The sequence below is a fragment of the Aquarana catesbeiana genome, linkage group LG01 (genome assembly GCF_042186555.1).
Source record: "Aquarana catesbeiana isolate 2022-GZ linkage group LG01, ASM4218655v1, whole genome shotgun sequence".
Classification (NCBI taxonomy): Eukaryota; Metazoa; Chordata; class Amphibia; order Anura; family Ranidae; genus Aquarana; species Aquarana catesbeiana.
Genome location: NC_133324.1, coordinates 656,969,715 through 656,992,138, shown reverse-complemented (window position 1 = coordinate 656,992,138; position 22,424 = coordinate 656,969,715). Strand labels below are relative to the sequence as shown.

Genomic DNA, 22,424 nt, shown 5'->3' with positions numbered 1-22,424 from the left:
TTACTGAACATCGGCAACATCATTCTGGAGGCAACATGCAAATGATTGACCAAGCTGCTCTACATTACAACATGCCAGTGAGCAGCGATCCCATTAAAAAATTTCAGGACACATTGTACCTAACCCAGGTAAATCTGTGACTGATTTACCAAGCTTTCTCTGTGTTTGATGTTGTATGACAGTGTTAATAGGATAAAAATAAAAAAGAAGATTGGGACTTTAGATGAGACACTAAGTCTCCATCCCTGTGCATGTAAGAAAATAGGAGGTTGGGACTTTGAGTGAGGTGGGCCAATGAGACCAGAGGGACAATCACAATTGCACAAAACATTTATTGATACATAATAACAATTGGACACAAATAAATTACAAAAAAGATAATATCCAATCATGTAACAATCCCATCTTGCCTGTTGGATGGGGAACATAATGAACAGCCCCCAAATGGTACAGGATAATGGTACAGGTATCCTGTACCATTTGGGGGCTGTTCATTATGTTCCCCATCCAACAGGCAAGATGGGATTGTTACATGATTGGATATTATTATCTTTTTTGTAATTTATTTGTGTCCAATTGTTATTATGTATCAATAAATGTTTTGTGCAATTGTGATTGTCCCTCTGGTCTCATTGGCCCACCTCACTCAAAGTCCCAACCTCCTATTTTCTTATATGACAGTGTTAATGTTGTATGATAATGACATTTATTGACTAATGTATAGTAGATGGTTTGAATCCCGGAAGGTTCAACAGGGACCAGACGAGATTTGAATCATTTATGTGCAGGCTGATTATACCCTAGTGATTATTGCTATAGCCGCTAGGAATAATCACTGTTCTCCCGGCAGGGAAGGCACCCTAACTCCTGCCGGGTGATGAATACAGGTTCAGTGGGAGGGATTTCTTCCATCAACACTGTGTTGATGGGAGTATTTTGATTTATACCCAAGTGATTATTGTTATAGCCGCTAGCAATAATCACTGTTTCTCCTTGCCGCTGCTAGCAATAACCATTGTGTTCTCCCAGAGCCCCACCCCCTTCCCCCCCATCCCCTACCGGGAGAACACACAAGCTCAGTGGGAGGGATTTCTCTTATCAACACTGTGTTGAAGGAATCTACCAATTTTCGTTCCTGCAACATGGGGCAGGAAATAAAATTGCATCATCTATGGCCTACCTTAGGCTCTATTTAACTTGATCCCCTTCCCTCTGATGTAAACAGCCTCCTTTATAGTGCTCCAATAGATTAAGCTTTAAAACTTAACTAAAGCGACAAAATAAATAATTGCGAGTAGGCAAGCTCTTAATTGCAGATGAAATGTGCTATGTCGTCTTTACAATAAAACAAACTTTCCTGCCTGTTCTCAATTTTCTTTAGAATGCACACTGAGCTGCGTCTAGGCAGGAGTAGAGTTAATTGTTTTGCTGCAGTGGTGCCCCCCCCCCCTTTTGTAGGTATGGCTCTACTCTTCCTTTGGTGTGGAGGCTACATATATAGGAGGAGGAGCTAGCCTAGGTGGAATGGAGATGGGAAATCTGTGAGCTTAGCATGTAGTTGATATACGGATGTAGTTATCTCCTCTCTGGGCACCCATAATAGGGACTGATTCATTTTTTGGGACTTCTAATCTGAAAATGTCCCACTCCAAGAGAGGTATTCATATCTCCACAGCAGCTGCATATAATTGTGGGAGGTGGGAACTTTGGTGTTACCTTTTTTTTTTATGGAAAACCACCTAATTAGGGTTTTCGTTAGATACTCTTGGATCATTTTGATCATCATTGCATTGTGAAAGGATCGTGTGTTTGAGGTGTTGGTCATTTAAAGCCTTGGGGCCTTTAAAGGATATGAACAGTGAGTTTATTGAGTATTTTTGGCTTTTCCTCTCCAGGTCATGCAGGCACAGTGTGTAAAGCTTCAGACTGAGTTCTACAGACGAAGTAGGAGTGAGATTGTGAATGGTCTTGGCTTTACAATGGGGGCACTCTACTGGCAGCTAAATGATATTTGGCAAGCTCCTTCATGGTCATCCATAGGTAAGCAAGATATCTTACCTGCAAATTTAACGCAAGCCATAGCACAATCATGAAACGGAATATGTGTACTTAATCCAAGCTGGCAGCACTTGGCAGGTACCTCCTTGTATCTGCATTCCAGCTCCATGCATTTCAATGACCTGAATGCCTGGCCATTCTGACTCGTACATATTGAGCCTTCTTCCTAAGTCAAATATTTGACTGCCTGTTCCTCCCACCTTAGACCTACTGTTAGCAAGTGAGTATACCCATCAAACTGGTGGGTCAAAGTTAGGCTTTGGCAATAGAAGTTGGAAGCTAGGTCAACATCTGCAAATCATATTGTTACAAATCCTAATGTACCTAATGTGGTTTAGGGATCTGATTGGCACTAAAATGGTCCAACCTTTTTACATTATTTTCTTCACCCATAGTATGCTGTATGGGATCCTTTCAAGATCTTTTCTCATTCCTTGCAAGGTCAGCTTTTCAGCTGTGCTATTGCTGTCTCCAACCTCATTGCTTTTTTTCATTTTTTTTTCTGAGGAGCATTGATATGGATGTAGATCAAGATAATAGGTGGTTTGATGGCTATACAGTATATAAGCCTTTAAATGGCCTTGCTGTCTCCTTTTATAAAATTAATTTTAACATAAAATCTAGTAATTCACACTCAGCCCTGGTTCACACCAGTGCAGCTTTGAAATCGCGAGACTTCGGCGCGATTTCAAAGCCCTCACATTAGTGCAATTTACACTGCCAATTTCATTGCGGCTTGCAACATTATTTAACAGAAGTCTATGCAAGTCGCAATTAAATTGGTAAAAAGTAGTGCAGAAACCTTTTTCATAATCGCTGTGACATGAGTCGCAGTAAAATAAACGGTTCCTTTGCCGGCAATGGGGTGCGACTTGTCATGCGATTTGACAGTTCCAAATCGCATGACAAGTTGCACCGGTGTGAATGGGGGCAAGTAGAACTTTGGCTTCACATTAAAAAAAAATATATGTTGTAGCATTTAATCCATATGCATCTCTTCATCCCCCTACAAAGTCCCACAGATTCTGTTGATCCTGCAAGTGAAGTCCATCTAATACATCTTTCTGTGATGGTGTGGCAACAATGCTGCACTGCTTCTGAATTCAGAGCAGAGCAGCCACTCATGTAGGCTGTGCCTGTGTTCCGTCAGATAAGGTAACGAAAGTGACGTTTCGTCAGCTGCGCATGTGTCCACCGCTACCAGGTTTGCTAATCTGACAGAACACCTGCAGTCAGAAGGCGGAGCGGACATCTTACTACACCCAGCTACGTCTTGAATTAACAGTAATTTTAGCAATAAACTGAGCGTATATAAATAGAGTATATTGACATCTGTGATGGGGTTTGCATGTTTACTTTTGAAAGCATAAAGGTTTAGCACTGAGCAGTGCGGGGTGTACCAACATGGCCTCCGCCACCTTCCTACTGCTGGCGTCCAGCTTCTTTCAAAATGTAACATCAAACAGCATCACAGATGTCAACCCATTATATTTATTTATATACGCTAAATTTATTTCTATAGTTACTGTTAAATTCAATATTCAAGTAGCTGGGTGTACTAAGATGTCCGCTGCCGCCTTCTTCTGACTGCAGGTGTTCTGTCAGAATAGCAAACCTGGTAGCGGTGGAACCCAGCTGATGGAACGTCACTTGGGTTACCTAATCTGACGGGTCACCGATTCTGATGGAACACTTGCATTACAGTGGGATAAGAAAATATTTGGGGGGGGGCATGGCTATCAGCATTGTAACTGGCTCCTGATTCACAAGCCTGTAGCTTGTCAATCAGCACCTTGCAACCTGTCCTGCCCACTGCTTTCTGGATTGACAGCACTGCCTCTGCTACTGAAACCCTCCCACAAACAGAGGATTGGGCTCAGTCGGGAAAGGTAAAGGAACTTTGTTTTACTTTTATTTATTTTTTTGAATTCTTTATCTGTTTTTACGTCCTACAGGGATTATCGGGGGCCTATAGGCTTCCACAAACAAACAGGATGGGCAAGGATCATGGTACACATACAGAAATAGAGTTAACAGTATAATCACCGAAGATAGACCAGCAGATATAAAGTCTATCGTTTGTTTACTTTATTAGGGTATTAGTTTACTTTATTGTGCATCACATAGTAACTGTATTTAGTACTTGTTTAGACTGTCCTACGGGAGCCTTTAGTGTTGGTCGTAGATTTTAGATGATTAGCTGTTTGAAAAACATCTGTTATCCATGCACACTAGCAATTTGTTTTTAAGCTAATAAAACGCTGGAAAAATTGCTGGATAAAAAACGCCGGCAGCTTTTTTTAGTTTTGTGTTCTGCCTGTGGAAGCAGCTCAATGTTGTCCTATGTGTCCATGCAGACAATATGTGAATAAAGCAGCGCTAGCGACAAATAACCAAATAATAAATGTTACCGCTGCTGTAAAAAAAGTACTAATACTTGAAAAATATAAAACAAAACACATACAGCGCTGGTAAGAAAATATAACCACACCATGAATATACTATATATAAAGTGCTCTGTGCAATATTGCTAAACGTAAATCCATAAATAACATAGGTAGTGAATGTTAGTATACAGTGGGTGCAATACACAAATCACCTGCTACTTGCCAATAGACCACATACATAAAGTGCAAATTTCAATAGATACGCATCGGTGCTACCCAATTGCTTGTGAAATGGTGAAATATATATTGTGTACTAACAAAGTTAGAGTAATATAGTGCTAATAAATAATCCTAATTGAGTACCATCAGCTCGGCTACTACACAGGGCTCTTAATCGCAGCCTCACTGGAAAGCAAACAGCATCTCTTCAGCCTGTGCTGTCAGTCAATCACCATGGATGTTGTAAAGTGATGCCTCTGATGTAGATACAGATATGAATGGCTGATGTTGATAACAGATAGGTCATATACTTGCAAATGTCGACCCCCAAAAAAAGAGAAAGGCAATATAGTGAAGTATTGCGGAGCTAAAAAATCACTTGCGCATCATGGCGATACTCACAGAATCCACGGTTGCAATCAGGCATGTCAGAAAACTTCTGCGATCGCCGCTTACAGCGTGCGTTCCACGGGAACAGGAAGAAGCGTCACTGGTTAGACGTGAGCCGGATGTTTCGTCGACGCGTTTCGCCCCTCCCCCAGGGCGTCATCAAAGACCATTGATGTGTCCATGCAGGCATATTTTGAGTTTAGAGGCAGAAAAACAAACCTTCTGGTTCGTGTTTCTTATTGGAGCTTGCAGGCAGAAAAAACTTAAAACTCTCCTGAAGTTGTCTAAAATTTGTACAAAAAATGCTCCTATATATGAGCGTTTTTTACTCATGAGAGAACAGATTTTTTTTAAGCCCAGTGTGCATGGAGCCTTAGTAGTGTTTTAGGAGCATTTCTGCTAGTAAAACACTCCCAAAAAATTTTTTTCTGCTCCTAGAAGCTGAAGCTCAAAAAACACTAATAGCCTAAAGTAGTGTTCATGGACACATAGGATAACACTAGTTAGCTTCTAGGAGCAGAAACAAATGCTAGGATGTATGGAGCCTAAGATGAACACTCCCCTCATAAACACATGCACACTCATCATGTACAAATATAAATGTACAGTATGAGGGTTATTTACTAAAACTGGAGCGTGCAAAATCTGGTGCAACTCTGCATAGAAACCAGTCAGCTTCCAGGTTTTAATTGTCAAAGCTTAATTGAACAAGCTAAAGTCAGAAGCTGATTGGCTACAATGCACAGCTGCACCAGATTCTGCGAGCACTAGTTTTAGTAAATCTCCCCCTATGTGTTGGCTAGTAATGGACATGGACCTCCGCTCTATTTTTATCTGTGAATACTTCTAATCCACAGGTTGTGAATTAGAAGTTCCCAACGTAGCAAGTAGAGTGAAAAATGTCGCCAGCACACTATGGGTCTCCAAAATTGGGTCCAAAGCTTTATTCAGCGATCACATTGCAGACAGCAACATTTCGGACTCTCGCAGGGCCCCTTCATCAGCCATGTGACAGTGGTGATACAGAACAGAAAACATTTACAGAACCATCCACCAATCACTGATGGTTCTTTATATATTTTCTATTCTATGTCACACTTTACTGAAGAGGTCCTGTGAGGCTCCAAAACGTTGCTGTAACAATGTGATCACTGAATAAAGCTTTGGACCCATTTTGGAGACCCATGGTGTGCTGGCGATATTTCTCTCTGATTGTTCACGGTTCTAGGCGGTGGTTGCTTCAGCACTCATTTATGCATACAGCCACTTCTGCAGGAACATGTGCATTGGCAACTTAGCAAGTAGATTTTTCTCCCCAAGGAGGATTCCAGAAAATTAAATTGGTCAAATCATCCATTACAATATTGCAGGGGGTTTTTTTTTGTTTGTTTTTTTGTTTAATGCATGCCTTCTTTTATCTTTAAGAGTATGGAGGGAAGTGGAAAATGCTTCACTACTATGCCAAAGCTTTCTTTGCCCCTGTTGCTACAAGTGCATTTGAAGACGAAAATATTTTATACATTTATGGAGTGTCAGATCTTTCGAAGGACTGTTCTTTCAAGCTTGCAGTAAGTTTTTTTCTTTTTCCATGTATAAATACAGAGGTAATAACATTGCACGGACTTGTGAGTTGGTCACCGGGGGTACTTTTCAGATATGGCAGAGGTCAGGGCAGTAATACATGAATTACAAAAACTTTTTGAAAAATTTGAAAACCTGGTTTCATATTCAGAAAACCAAGATCTAGTGTTCAAATACAGACACTACGGTTGTTGGGGCTTTCAGATGGTTGCACACTGCAATTTTTTGTTACACTTGATCGTATAACTGCTTTTTGTCCCCAGTATTATAAACCACAAACCAAAAAAAGCTGACAACCTGGTACATTCCCGCATACTTTACACCCTTCTTGTAAGGATTTAAAAACAGGCTTAGTAATAGGGCTTTGTAGCCAGTAAAAACAACTAAGGGCATGCTGAATGGAGGAGAGAACAGCGTGATGGAAGAATGAGCTCACTGGTCCTGCTTTTAATTCACTGTCCAGTGGCAGGCTGGGGGAGGGGCATGACTTGTAAATGTTGTGAAATGCAAAAGGAAGGAAATTAGGTCTCCCGCTCTGCTAAAAAGGGCTGTAATGTGTGGCACAGCAATGTATGTTTTTTGAGCTGGATGGACAAATATATGTGTCTCACAAAAGTAAGTACACCCCTCACATTTTTGTAAATATTTTATTCTATCTTTTTATGTGACAACACTGAAGAAATGACACTTTGCTACAATGTAAAGTAGTGATTGTACAGCTTGTATAACAGTGTAAATTTGCTGTCCCCTCAAAATAACTCAACACACAGCCATTAATGTCTAAACCGCTATAATAAATATATATAATTTATTTATTTATTTTTTTCTCTATGTATTTAGCTTTTTGCCTGGAACCCTTTTGCCGTTAACTATGTACACGCTACTTTTAGCCACGGGAAACAGAAAATAGCAAGCCCAAATAACAGGACATAATGTCCGGTGACTGGTGATTTGGTTTAAAGGGGTTGTAAAGATAAAAATTTTTTCACCTTAATGCATTCTATGCATTAAGGTGAAAAAACTTTTGACAGTACCGCCGCCCCCAGCCCCCCCGTTTTACTTACCTGACGCCTCGAATCTTCGCTGCTCGTCCTCATTGCAGCTCAGCCTGGTCGCTGATTGGCTGCAGTGGATGGATTGAAAGCAGCGCAGCCATTGGCTCGCGCTGCTGTCAATCACATCCGATGACGCGGCGCGCCGGGGGGCGGGGCCGAGTGATACAGCGAGCGGCTATAGCCGCCGGCTGTATCACGGGAGCGCGCCCGCAAGCACTCACCACCATGCGAGGGAGCTCGCATTAAGGTGGTAAATGCTTGCGGGGAGGAGCTGAAACAGCCGCCGAGGGACCCCAGAAGACCAGGTTCGGGGCCACTCTGTGCAGAACGAGCTGCACAGTGAAGGTAAGTATGATATGTTTGTTATTTTTAAAAAAAAAAAAAAATTACCTTTACAACCCCTTTTAAGTTGAATGGAGCTCCCCTTTAAACTAGCAGCTTCTTATATATTGTGCAAGACCTCTTTGGTGTTTAAATGTTATTTTTATCTTCTTCAGCTTAAAGTCTACAATTGGGATTCTTTGATACCAGCATGTGAAACCGTTACAGAAGACTTTGTCATAAAATCTGGCAGTTCTGGACAAGTTTACCAGGAAGCTGTTTCAGGATTACTAAAGAGATGTAACAACTCCAGCAGACTGAATGCTGTGCTCATTTACTATTTGTTACATGAGGGAGAAATTTATGGCACTAAAAACTGGCATTTCTTCGGTTCACCAAAAGAAGCTGAAGGGCTCCAGAAATCCAATATTACAGTAAGGAGAACTTATTGACAAAATACATAGGTGTTTTAGATTGAAAATGATAAATGCTGTTTTACCCATTCCCCGTTTTACATACATATGTTCTATTGTGCATACCTTACTGAATGTATGTGGCAACAGGGGGGAACAGAGAGCACTTCCCCACACCAACCAGTGCTTACTATTTGCTATGGGTTCCTGCACTTTGCATGTTCTATCTCTGCTGTCTTATTGCTTCTCCTCTTTTCTGAATGAGCCATTAATAGAATTGGCACACATTTACTAGTTGCAAAAAAGGCAAAACGGTTTTTATTCCTAAATCACTGTATGATAAAGCTTAAAGGACCAATAGTGTGAAAAATAGGCTGGAGGAAATAGTCAACAGTGGGCCCATGGAAAAAGAAAAAAGGGAACTCCACATAGTGTAGATCAAAAATGGGGTTTTTAATGATAGAAAACCATACAGAATAAAAGTGATCACAAACAAGCAAAAAATATATAAAAATGGCAATGTGGGAAGCTGAAAAAGCTTGGGCCACTGTTGACTATTTCCTCCTGACCAACTTGTTCCGGAACCGGAGATCGTGTGCATTAGTGGTCCAACGGTTGCCCGGGACAACCACTCCTCACCGGTGATTGAGACCCAGAGGATGTTATTCGGCTGGACACCCCGGGAGACCATCCGCTTATGCCTGATAGACGTACTGCTATACGGAAGGTACGTCCTACGGATCTGGTAAGGGTATCCAACTTTTCCTATTGAAGATCTGTGTGCTTTGGTATCTGTGGTCACCTTTCCATTTGAGTGTCCATATACTTCCCAGGATATATGGTACCCCCCCCCCCCCCTTTTGGAGAAGACTTCCACTCACCCCATCATTCATGGACTTTTGTCCCTTGCTTCCTCTATTCTAATATAGACATTGTTTTGACCACTCAGAGCAGGACACTGCTTGTGTTTCATTTTTGTTTGTTAGCATATTTCACATTTTCACAGGTGCATTTAATTTCCTATTTATGCATGTATTTTTAGCGCTGCACCGTATTATTTTCACTTTAAGTTGATGTGGTTTGTTTGTGTGCTAGCTGCTGTAGTTTTCCAGTCTGTCTCACTGGGTAGCGCAGCATTTTCCCTATATCCTGTACGTCAAGAGGACATGTCAGGCGCTGGAGAGAAGGGGAAGTGGCTTAAAGCGGTTGTATACCCGCGTTTTTTTTTTTTTTGTTTTTTTTTCTTTCCTATACCTGCAAGGGAAAAGGCATAATGAGCTATTATGCACGTCACTCCCGCACGTGCGCACGGGAGACTTCAGTCCGGCAAGCTCCGGAGTTTTCCAGGCTGTCGGCCGAGAATCCCCTGTGCGCATGCGCTGCTGCATTCAGCAGCTCATTGCGAGGGGAATATCTCCTAAACCGTACAGGTTTAGGAGATATTTTTTTTTACCTACAGGTAAGCCTTATTATAGGCTTACCTGTAGGTAAAAGTTAACAAAAAAGGTATACAACCACTTTAAGTGATTAAGCCACGCCCTCTCTCTCCAGCGCCTGGCAAGTCTTCTTGACATGCCCAGCTGATGTACCTACCTGCGATCTCTCCAGCCTCAGAGCCAAGGACGCCACTGCAGCGGCCGGGGACTGTGCAATCGCTGCTGCCCAGCCAGGAAATCAAAGTAATGCCCAGTACAGCTGAGGGGAAAAAAAAAAAACCTTTTAACCTAAATGCCTGACTAATACAGCCAAAATGTGAGTGCATTTTAAGCATATTAAAGCTTACTTTTAAACTTATTCATTACGCTTAGAGCGGCGATGCTCTTTTTTCTGTTTTCTTCTGTTACTGTAGAGTGCTTCTGCTCTTTTGAGCCGGCTGCTGCTCTGAACTCCCAGAGAGGAAGATAGGATAAAATCCCCCCCCAAAAAATCAAAACTAGACCTAAACTATTATTTTTACCAGTATTATCAATACTATTTATTTATCTCTCCAATTGCCCTTGCTAGCGCTTTGTTCCACCCTCTTTCCTATATTGGACATGAGGACCCTGAGAAACGCTGGAGCATGGGGGATCACGGAGTACCAGTGGAGTAGAGGATCAGGTGAGTAAAGTGCGTTTTACCATCCCCTAGACCTAAGCAGTTAACCCTTGCAGTGCAGGTGCAGACTTTGTTCTTTAATTCCTGTAGATTTAGGGAAAATTCAGTTGCAGAGCTCAACCTTTGAAGTGGTTGCAACATAGAGGAAATAACAGTATTCAGTGTATCGGGAAAGATTGGTGCTTTCTGTTTCTTTACGTGACTATCTAGCTATAGATTACAATATATTAGATACCAGTGCCCCAGGTGTATGCACAGAAACTATTGGACCGCTGCTGCTCAGATTATTGAAAATACAATAAACAAGCAATGTGATATAGTAAGAGTAGGGTGGGTCCGTACACCAATCCTCAGTATTATTGCGCAAAATATATATACACGATTCTGCTTAATAATCTGCAAAAAATATATCTCCAATGTAAAAGTGCAAGGTAAGTGCAAATCGAACAATAGTGCAAAAATACATAAAGTGCTTATATGATCCATATAATGTCTTTAAAGTTTTTAAAGACACCGGGATTTTGTATATCCAAAATCCCGTGTGCTCCACCGCAGTGTGAATCCTTCACCACTCCTACTAAAATGAACTCACCACATAGGTATGCTGATAAGATTATAAACCAGCAGACATGCCACAATTCTTTCCCAATAATTGCCGACTGCAACTCAATCTCCTCATGTGGTCAGTATCCCATCTCAGATTGCAGTAACCAATGTGTAAGACAAAAAAGAAGGAAGAAGGCTTCCATAGTGTAAAACCGTTTCATAGGCTTTATTAAAACAGTATAGGTTCCACTCGCATGTAGAAAGTGCCAACCCGGGACTAGGGAAACACGCTCAGCCTTGTTTGCTTTTCAACATCAGGCTTGTCATAAACAGAGTATGAACCGCCTCGTGCGACGTCTTCAAGCAGCGGCAGATTAGTTTTCCAAGTGTATTGTGCCAGAACAGTTTTTATATTGGTTCATGCTCCTTTTTTTTTTTTTTTTTTTTTTTTTTTTTTTTACAGATTTGACAGATTTCACTATGGGGCATGCCTATAAACTAGTAGAGAAAAAAGTACTGGTTTGGCTGTTAGTCTTGCAGATATTTTTTTTTTTTTTTAAATTAGCCTGCTCAGTAGAAATGCAAACCAGGATTATGGTTGCAATGGACAACAGAGATATACTTTTCTTGATTAACTTTTCTTAAAGCAGGGTTCCACCCAAAAATGGAACTTCTGCTTTAAGTGCAGGTGACCCCCCCCCTGACATGCCACATTTGGCATGTCATTTTTTGGGGGGGAGCGGATACCCTCTTTTTAGAGGCACCCAGTTCCCACTTCCTTCCGGGGCTCCGCGGCACCGGAAGGAAGATCAACTCTCTCCCCCCCCCCCTCCAATTTTCTGGGACATGTCACAGGTCCTAGACGATTGCCCGGCCTTCACAGCTCGGCTTGCGCATGCGCAGTGCGTGCCCGGCTGTGAAACTACAGCCGGGCACCCACAGTAAGAATGCCGGCACCTCGGAGAGGAGTGAGGCTTTGTACTCCTGCATTGCTGGACCGTGGGACAGGTGAGTGTCTGATTTATTAAAAGTCAGCAGCTACAAAAAGTGTAGGTGCTAACTTTAAAAAAAATTTTGACGGAACTCCGCTTTAACCTGCCTGGCAGTTTTCCCGAGTGTGGCTCAGGGTTAAATTTCAGTACCATTAGCGGTAACCCCAAACCACACTCGGGTTTGCATTGGAGGATCCTGGTGAAGTGTACTTGCCTTGTCCCCAGGATCCTGTGATGTCCCCTCGCTGTGTCTGCGGGCTGTGTCCTCTGCCCGATGCCTCTGTGTGTCGGGCTTCGTTCCCTGCAAGCGTCATGACGCATGGGGGCGGAGCCCGGTGGCAAATTCAAAAAGTACAAAATTCATAACACATACAGTACACTGTAATCTTACAGATTACATTACTGTATGACATCATTTCACATCCCTTTTGTCCCAGGTGCTTTGTCCAATGCCCTGCATGCAGTTCTATATTATATATACTGTTCTTTTTGCCTGGAAACTTGAGATTGTCCATAGCAACCAAAAAGTGTCCCTTTACGTCAAAAGTGTTTTTAGACCAGCTAGAAAACAGTTTAAATTAGAACACTTGCAGAAATGAGCGATTGTGAATCGTGGGGAAATTCATATTATTATTATGATTATATTATTTTTTATAATTATAGTTATTTATTATATTATAATTTATGATTTTGTGTTTCAAACTTTATCATACCCGGGATGTCTACTAGACTCCTGTTTGGACAGACTTAAGTGTGTTAATACTAAGAATTATAGGCCTACAAAATAAAATGCCAAATTTCTATGCAAAACAATTGTACCGCTTTGAGTTGCAAAAATCTGACATAATCATACCGCCAGGGAGGTTAAGGTAGAACTAAAGCAAAAGTTGTTTGTCAAAAAAGAGAGTAAAGGAGGGTTTTAACTTGTGTAATTTCATTGGGGAGATTCCCCCTTCCAATTCCATAAACAGAACAGGAACTGAGAAGAAATCCCTCCAATGTCAATCCATAACTGTCACCAGAGCCACCAGAACTAGTGTGCTCAGTTAGTGTTTTTTAATTTTCTTCCTGTGATCCAAATTTTCTAAATGCCTGTTTTTCTCAGACAGTGCAGTGTGCAATTCCAAGCACTGTTCTAAGCACTAATCCGATAAAGTGGCTTAGCAGAGTCATGGGACCAGGCTGTACTTCTTCTGTCTGAAAACACATAAATAGTTTAATTTCTTTGCAACAAAATTAATTTGACTAAGACTTACTATAGGTAAATTGAATATGTTTCCCCTCTTTAACACATTAGCAATTTGGTGAATGATGATTAGTATTTTTATAGGAGTTTCTAAAGCTTTTGATGACATTTTTGAAAGGACTCATTTGTATCATGAAGTAATCATCCACCATGTTGTGTTTCTCCAGGTATCCATTTATCAGATGAACCAGGGGACCTATGTGTTTACTCTAATTAGTACCTACCCAGCTCCTTTTGTATGGTTGGATGTTGGAAATGTAGCTGGAAGGTTCAGCGATAATGGTTTTCTTCTAACGGAGTACAAGACTGTCATTTACTTTTTTGCCCGAAAACCAACTACAGTTACTGAGCTGGAGAAGACCTTACACATAACTACTCTTAGAGATATATATTAATATTGAGCTGGATACAAAGCAAAGCAGGAGCAAAAACCTTTTCTTCTAATAAAACAATTCACTTACTTATAAATCATAAAATGTCATCACTACTTATTATTTGGGCTATTCCTTTTTTACGTTTCCATCATTGGACAGAGTATTGTATATTTCAATTTTAACTGGAAAACATGATTGTATGTTTCTCTTACAGACTTTTTTAAAATCCCATCATGAATAAAAGGATAACACAAAGCCTTACAGTTTTGGGTATAAAAAAAAATAGCAATGTTGTTGGCTTACTGTATAATAACCACAGGCAAAGATATAGGTTAAAGGGAGCTTGTGAAAGCAGAAATGTGTTTCAAGGTGCAGGCACTAAAGCTGTCAATGAGCTTTTCGGAGGACTGAACGTATGTTTTTTTGTGGCATGCTAGTCTCATGTCGAAAGTGAAGGTTACTAACAATACGAAAATTTTTGTCAGAAGTGACATAATGGGGGATTATTTACTAAAGGCAAATCCACTTTGCACTACAAGTGTACTGCCAGTGCAGTTGCTGTAGATTTGAGGGGGACATACAAGGAAAATAAAAAAAACAGCATTTTAGCTTGCACATGATTGGATGATAAAATCAGCAGGGTTTCCCCTCATTTCAGATCTTCCACTCAAATCCACATCGACTGCACTTGCAGTGCAAAGTGGATTTGCTTTTAGTGAATCAACCCCAATGTGTTCAATAGTTTTGTATGTATTCTTTCGTTTCTGAGCATGCGTAGTCTTGCTCTTACGTTTTTTTTTTCGTATGAAAATCGGATGTTGTGTTCACATCTGACACAATTTTTATAGTCTGCACATCCGGCTTTTGTCTGATGAAAAAGCGAAATCCTGCTGTCGAAAGCACCACACTAGCGATCCAAAAATCGGCAGACAGCTGGTCGTACAAATTTTTCCATCTGATTTTCGTATGGTACGGGCCTTTAATCTATACTTTGTAGAACCACCTTTCGCTGCAAATCTTTTTGGGTATGTCTCTGCCAGCTTTGCACATCTAGAGAAGGAAATTTTTGCCCATTCTTTGCAAAATAGCTCAAGCTTTGTCAGATTGGATGGAGAGTGTCTGAACAGCAATTTAAGTCTTGCCACAGATTCTCAATTGGATTTAGGTCTGGACTTTGAGCCATTCTAACACATGAATATGCTTCGATTTAAAACATTTCATTGTAGCTCTGGCTGTATGTTCAGGATCGTTTTCCTGCTGGAAGGTGAACCTTCGACCCAGGCTCAAGTTTTTTGCAAACTGACAGGTTTTCTTCTAAGATTCCCCCCATAACAGGCTCCATCCATCAACTCTGACCAGCTTCCCTGACCCTGCTGAAGAAAAGCTTTCCCACAACCTGATGCTGCCACCACCATGTTTCATGGTGGGGATGGTGTGTTTAGGGCGTTACTGTTCTGATCCTTACACATTTGAGTGGCTAATTTTTATACATTTTTTTGCTCTTCACTTATTAAAATGGTACTACACCAAGAGCTTGGTGCTTCTTTCCCCTCTCCCTCTTGTTTTGCAGCATGGGTTTCCCAGCCCGCATGGACCACAGCAGCCTTGCATCACCCTTGGCATTAGTTACTGGGTTTTAACCGTTAGGCTAATTTTAGCCATTTATCTCCTGGACTCTTATGGACAGTACACCCTATAAAATCATGATCTATACCTTTTTGGTTTTCTGACACCTTACAGGGAAAGGGTAGTGCTGAGAATTTTGTTTGTTGTTTAGCTAAATACAAATGCAAGCTACACTTTTCAGATATTTATTTGTAAAAAAAAAAAAAAAAATGAAATCTATGACCTATGGACATTACCATAAAACAAAATAACTGATAAACCCTATTGAGGGCTATCCGACCAATATAGATCAAAATAATGGTCAGACACGGCATAGGGGGTTGGCATAAGCTCAATGCAAAAGTCAAAACCAATAATCAGCCCAAGAAAGGGATTAATATTTATAGTATGAACACATTTAATCGTAGGAGTTTGACTTTTGAATCTAAATATTTCTTCCTACCAATTGTACCTCTAGTTTCACCACCAATGTTCGATAAAATAGAAATAGAGAATAATGTCAGCAAAAAGCTAGATTTAAAAAAAAAAAAAAAAATCAAAGAACAATAAAAGAAAAAGAGGGGGGGATGACCACAGAGGCCACGTGCATAACACTGACAAAGAATTCAAAGAGGAGCGCTTAACCAGACCATCAAAGTTAGAGCAAACGCAAGGTTAGTTGTGAGGAAGGAAAGTAATCCAGCCAGGGTTTGGTATATCGATGGAAATTTGTCTTGCTTGTTTTCTAGAATAGCAGTTAATTTTTCATTAACAAATCTACTCCGGGTTCTGGATTTGACTGCCTCAAGATTAAGAGATGGAGACTTCCACACATGAGCAATGGTTTGCTTAGTAGCTTTAAAAATATGAGTAATGAGAATGCTGCTCAGCCAAGGGATATCTTTTATTGGTCTGTGGAGAAGAGCTTCCCATGGGCCCTTAAGGATATTAATTAGTAATACTGAGTTCATCACTCTATAGACCCTTAAAAAATTTCAATAAGGTAGCTTTTGTTACATGGATGATGCCAACCACAAATAAGGGCCGAAGAGAATAAAACCCTGCATGCGCTTTCGTAATGGTCATGCTAACTGCCATCATATAGAGTTGAATAAACCAAGTGGCTTAACAGAGTTCCACCCAGAAATGTGACACCGGAAGGGGGGGGGGGGGGATGGGGAGACTGGATAAGTGGAAGTTCCATTTGGCACCTTTCAGGGGGAGGGGGGAGCAGATACCTGTCTAAAACAGGTATTTGCTCCCACTTCCGGCGAAAGAGTGAACTACGCCATGTATAGCCCCTCCTCTGTCTCCCCCCCCGCTGTCTTTTGGGAGACGCACAGGTCCCAGAAGACAGCATGGACCATTCAGAACCTGCAGCACAACTAGCACATGGGCAGTAGGGAACCAGGCTGTGAAGCTGCAAGTTTTCACTTCCCGATTCCCTTACTGAAGATGCTGGAACCTCCACCTGGACCTGAGGGACAGGTCAGCTTTGGGTGAGGACATCACGGGCGCCCTGGACAGATAAGTGTTCTTATTTTAAAAGTCAGCAGCTGCAGTATTTTTAGCTGACATTTATTTATTTATTTTTTTCCCAGCAGAACTCCACTTTAAGCTCATTATCTGTACTGAATTTACAACAGGTAGATTTTTAATAGATTTTTGAGGTTTTGTGACTTAGTTACAAAGCTGGTCACATGTTTTCTAAAGTGTGATTATAATTTCTGTATAGTTTTCTGCTATTTCTTGTAACGCCTACAATTTTCTTTACGTGAGCAAGTTAACCTGAAGCAAGTCATATCATTAGGAATTTCACGGTGAAATGAAATTAAGGAATAATGCAGATTTTAGTGCAGATCCAAACTTAACCATGATTGCCATTTCGCAGTGGCTCAAATTTTAAATAAGATATTCTAAAAAAAAAAAAAAAAAGATTAATGATCTGTCAGTGTTGATTATCAATTACCATGCATCCAAGCCAGCCTCCATAGATTCATAGAGAAAGGTTAAAAAGTGAAGTGCAGGTTTAAAAAAAAAAAAAAAAAATGTATACGCGCCTAGATGGCTGCCGCATCGATCCGATGCTGCAGCTGTCCTCCGCTGGCTCTACACCAAGAACTGAGCAATCAAAGACAGCTGATTACTAATTTCCCAGGTTCACTCTGAGCTCTGCCCCTTCAACATTCACTAGATTGGCAGGTTATGAAGGGGGCAGGAGTGGCTGCCTCAGTCTCTCAACGGCGTACGGAGAGGCTGAGTCAGCTTCCATTCAGGCATCAGAGCTGATCCTGACATTGTCAGGATCCCTGCAGAGCCTGGACCAGCTGTGTGACATCAGTTGACAGCGGGCTTTAGCCTGCTGTCAGCTGAATCTGGGTCACAGGAGCGTAGAACTAAGGCACTCCTGTGACCCACAGGGCAAAGATGGCCAAAAGAGCTTTTAAGGGCCAATAATCCATGAAATAATATTTGTGCCTGAGCACTACAGTAGGAAGTCAGAATATATTTCTGAGGTCTTTTTGGGGTCTCACACAACTGGGTACTACTAAGAAAAAACATTGATAACTCAAGAGCTATACACTGTCTACCCTATAATAGGACATTACTTGAACTTTGCCTCAAGCTCATTAATGTTTTGAGTTATAAATATAAAACATGTAATCTTAGATAATAAGAAAAGAACATGTTAAAATAAATGGACAACCATTTTTTGCCTTTATCTTTTTTTTATTAAAAAAGCACAATAAAAAAACATTACTTAAAATATATAATATTTATACTGTATTAAAATAATACATGATTAATAGACATGACATTTAACCCACAGCAATATATTTAAAGTTCAATATCTTCTACTCACAAGTGTAAAAAATAATATGCAGAAAAGTCTGTATATTTTAACTTGTACATTATGTGCAACACCCAGTAAGATTCAACAACTCTCCAATTAGGCGGCCTAGAAAATCAATTGGCCTATTAAATTAGTAAGTGCAAGGAGGATGTCGGTGTGAGACACCAATGTCTTTGGTTGTGGTTTCTACAACATTTACCAAGGTGGGGAAAAGATGCAATGTCATTACAGTGTTGGCAGACCTTCCCACCTACAGCTTAAAGCTTGGAGTACATATACATTCATATTTATCTGCAAAGTGCTTTTCTTGCTTACATAAGGTATTAAGGAGTCAGACAGTATGGGTCCCCATAGCATTGGGCTATGGGCTACTTAAATCTGCATCATGATGCAGGTGCTGAACACCTTTAGTCGTTCCATTTCATTCACACCAGCCTTTTCTCCCCATTGCTGGCATTTTTTGTAACATTGACATTCCTTGTGAGACCAGTGTTTTACCACACTATAAATATGCCTAAAAGTATAGTCTTTTCGGTGTGAACATCAGTTGTTGCAGATGAGTTCAGAAAGAGAGGCCAAGTGTTCATTCTCTGCTTTCTGCAGTTCACAATATGAAAGGCTCAGCTTTTTGAAGGATGTTTCTACCCCGCTGTCACACATACTGTCATTATACTGTTGCGTGTACTCATCAGATGGTCCTCTATGATGATCTATGCAAACAAGAATATGGTAAGGTTTAATTATAGTACTGTACACATTAGACAAAACAACATGATGACATCTTTCTTCTAAAGGCTAAGGTTTTTAAAATGATTACAAGTTTTATTAAATGCCATCATGTACATTCAGAAAACGGATTTGATATTAGCTGGAACCATTACAGACAGGAAGTAGATCATATCATAGTGAGGGTATGGGGGTGTAAGGGATGGACATGTAAGCACATCAACATCTCCTGTTGGAGGTATAACTCAGAACACATATCACCCCTCCTTAACTCCCCTGCGCAGTGACACCTACATTAGGTAAAGGTCAAGCAGACTCTTCTATGCCTCCTTTGGTTTGTTTACCCCACACAGCCAGTTCTGACTTCGAGTGCCAGTGTCAGGCAATCAGTGTCAGTGTGGCCATCTCCAGCAACTACTTGAACTTTGGCTAGTTCTTAATATTGGCACTTTTACAGAGTGGTGCTATTACGGCACAAAGTTCACAAATAAATTAGGAAATTAGTACATAACGAAATGGGAGGTAATTAGGACCAATTATAACTATGTAGCAGGTGTTATGTTTGCTGCCCTCCCTTTCTAACCTGTCACTGGTTGTTGAAGTTGTCAGCTTTACAGGCAGCAGCCAGTAACACTGACAGTTGGCAGAGCCTAATGGGGAAGCTGAGACACTAGATTTTTATATCAGGTCCACCCTCTTCTTGTATTGAGAGCAGGCAGATTCTATAGCCAGTAACATACTATTAGCTATCGATACACCCACTGTTTGCTGATAGGGAACTAGTGTCTCTGAATCCCCATTTGGCTCTGCCCACCCAGCTTCAAAGATCCTCAGCTGCTGCACTGTCGGTTTGTCCATACAGACACTCTGGCCTCATTGTGTCTGCACATGTGCTTGCCCCCAAATTCATGTACCTGTTGCAATCGGTTGCTCACGCTGACATGTGTCATGTGGAGGCATGACAAAATTTAAAAGTGTCGAAAGACACTATTTATGAATTCTCCTGTATGTCCCAATTAATGCTGTATCAGATTCTTCCAGCTAAAGCTGCTATAAAATGTATCATTTTGTACGTTCATACTCTAGAGTAACTGCATAATCTGCTATTCAGTTCATGTTTCAGATAACAGCCTTACTTCTCAGGCGATTAAATACTGCAGCTTATAACTGCAGGGAATATACTGTATGTTATTGTGCTCATAAAATCAATCCTCGCCCATCTCAATGTTGCAGTGCTGCATTAATGCACAAATAAACCCTCAGTTTAAATCGCCCACATCCATTCAAGGTGCATCAAAGCAAAATGTCTTCAATTTCTTGCAGTTTGCTTTCTTTCTAAAGCAACCACTGCCTGAGTAGAAAAGCCTATCCCCTGCAACAGCTGAAGAGTGGGACCCTTGCTCTATGTGGGGATGAAGGGGATTCAGAGTTCTGACATGCCCAACTGCTCTGTGTGAGTGCATGCACTGCTGTTTACTACAAAAAGCAGCTGACCACATGTGCTCTAACACAATCTAATGTGTGGAGAAGGTAGTGACAGGTCTAGGCAGCATGGTGACAAGTTTGAGGATGTACAGATGTCTCGTTGCTTATTTCGTGCAAGGAAAAAATTACTGCTTTTAGCTAAACTAATGCCTTGTTTCCACTGAGCGGATCGGTTCGGTTCGGTACGGTACGCTATTTTGGGTGTTTCCATTATGAAAGAGGCCCATACAACTGAACCGTACCGCTCCATTCAGGGTCCTGCTTCAGATGTGGGGCCATAGAAAATGGAATGGTTCGGTTAGGGCGGAGCTACGATACATTCCACTGATTGGCTGACAGAAAACCCTCTGCTGTGCTATGCTGAGGCATTTTTTCTAAACCCTGTATGGCCCCTTGTGGTCCCACTTGCAGTGGAAACGCTCACCAGAATAGACCGGACCATTCTAGGCCATTCAAACTGTACCGACCCGAACCGATCCGCTCAGTGGAAACAAGGCATTTGGCAACAGTTTCTTTACTGTACTGAAAGTCCTTGTTAGGAAAACAGCTTTTTTAGGATGCATGCTATTCCAGTGCTGTGTTAATACTGAATTTAAACAGAGGGAATGAAGAGTCACAGACTGGTCTAAATATTTAACCACTTCGCACCCAGGCCAATTCTGACATTTCTCTCCTACATGTAAAATTCATAATTTTTTTTGCTACAAAATTACATAGAACCCTCAAACATTATATATGTTTTTTTAGCAAAGACCCTAGAGAATACAATGGCGGTCGTTGCAACTTTTTATCTTGCACGGTATTTGCGCAGCAATTTTTCGAACACTTTTTTTGTTTTCATGCTTTAAAAAAAAACATTAAAGTTAGCCCAATTTTTTTGCATAATGTGAAAGATGAAGTTACGCTGAGTAAATAGATACCTAACATGTCACACTTCAAAATTGCACACGTGCGTGGAATGGCGCCAAACTTTGGTACTTAAAAATCCCCATAGGCAACGCTTTAAAATTTTTTTACTGGTTACATGTTTTGAGTTACAGAGGAGGTCTAGGGCCAGAATTATTTCTCTTGCTCTAACATTTGCGGCGATACCTCACGTGTGGTTTGAACACCGTTTTCATATGTGGGAGGGACTTACGTATGCGTTCGCTTCTGCGTGCGAGCTCACGGGGACAGGGGCGCTTAAATTTTTTTTTTTTTATTATTGTTAATTTGACTTTTATTTTTTTAGTTTGACACTTAAAAAAAAAAAGATCACTTTTATTCCTATTACAAGGAATGTAAACATCCCTTGTAATAGGAAAATGGCACGATTGGTCCTTTTTACAGTGAGATATGGGATCAATAAGACCCCATAACTCACCTTCTAGGCTGGGAAGCCTACAATAAAAAAAAAAACAACAAAAAAAAAAAAGATCACGGCTTCCCAGCCGAGTCGGCGCTGGTTTTTTTAAAGCAGAGGCCGGGCGTGATGTCATAACATCGCGCCTGTCCTCCGAACGATCATAGAGACTCTGGCGACCATCTGGTCCGCCGGGGCCGGCGGATCCTGTCTCCGATTCACCTATGGAAGTGGTGAGTCGGTAGAAGCACCGGAGGGCGGCAGGAGGAGGGGCGTCTCCTCCCGCCGCCCGTAAGAACGATCAAGCAGCGGAACAGCCGCTATGATCATTCTTATGGTGTAGAGAATCGCGGGCTAAAAAAGCTGATATCTGAATGATGTCTGTAGCTGCAGGCATCATTCAGATATAGCCCCGCAAATTCAAGGACGTCCTCCCGGCGTGAAGTGGTTAACTAGGTAAAGAAAATCACTTACATGAAAAACTATATTAGCTGTCATATATTTGCTTGTGAAGGTTCCTAAACTTTAACCACTCAACCATGGGCCTTTTCAATACGACACCATTGAGTCCAAGATCGTTTTTATTTTTCGTTTTCAGTGATATCTTGGTTTCACACCTTAAATCTTATAGGTTGTGTTGTCTACCACAACATGTCATACATAATGTTTCATGGGACAGACAGGGCGTGACAGCATATATGTCCTCTAAAATCTAACAAAATCAAAATCTGCT

The 22,424-nt window shown here is 41.0% G+C and overlaps 2 protein-coding genes across 6 annotated transcripts in view; one reads left to right on the top strand and one right to left on the bottom strand.

Moving 5' to 3' along the window:
* Positions 1–15,211, top strand: part of MANBA (mannosidase beta) — an 89,444-nt gene extending 74,233 nt beyond the window's left edge. The window contains exons 13-17 of the mRNA XM_073601666.1: positions 1–128; positions 1,896–2,040; positions 6,480–6,622; positions 8,188–8,445; positions 13,473–15,211. The exon at positions 1–128 is cut by the window's left edge and continues 37 nt beyond it. Coding sequence (XP_073457767.1) covers positions 1–128; positions 1,896–2,040; positions 6,480–6,622; positions 8,188–8,445; positions 13,473–13,700 — 902 coding nt within the window. The 3' untranslated portion in view covers positions 13,701–15,211. The remainder of the gene's footprint in view (positions 129–1,895; positions 2,041–6,479; positions 6,623–8,187; positions 8,446–13,472) is intronic.
* Positions 15,212–17,999: 2,788 nt separating this feature from the next.
* Positions 18,000–22,424, bottom strand: part of NFKB1 (nuclear factor kappa B subunit 1) — a 214,741-nt gene continuing 210,316 nt past the window's right edge. For all 5 annotated transcript variants that reach the window (XM_073601654.1, XM_073601638.1, XM_073601643.1 and 2 more), the window contains one exon: positions 18,000–18,848. In XM_073601654.1, coding sequence (XP_073457755.1) covers positions 18,682–18,848 — 167 coding nt within the window. In that variant the 3' untranslated portion in view covers positions 18,000–18,681. The remainder of the gene's footprint in view (positions 18,849–22,424) is intronic.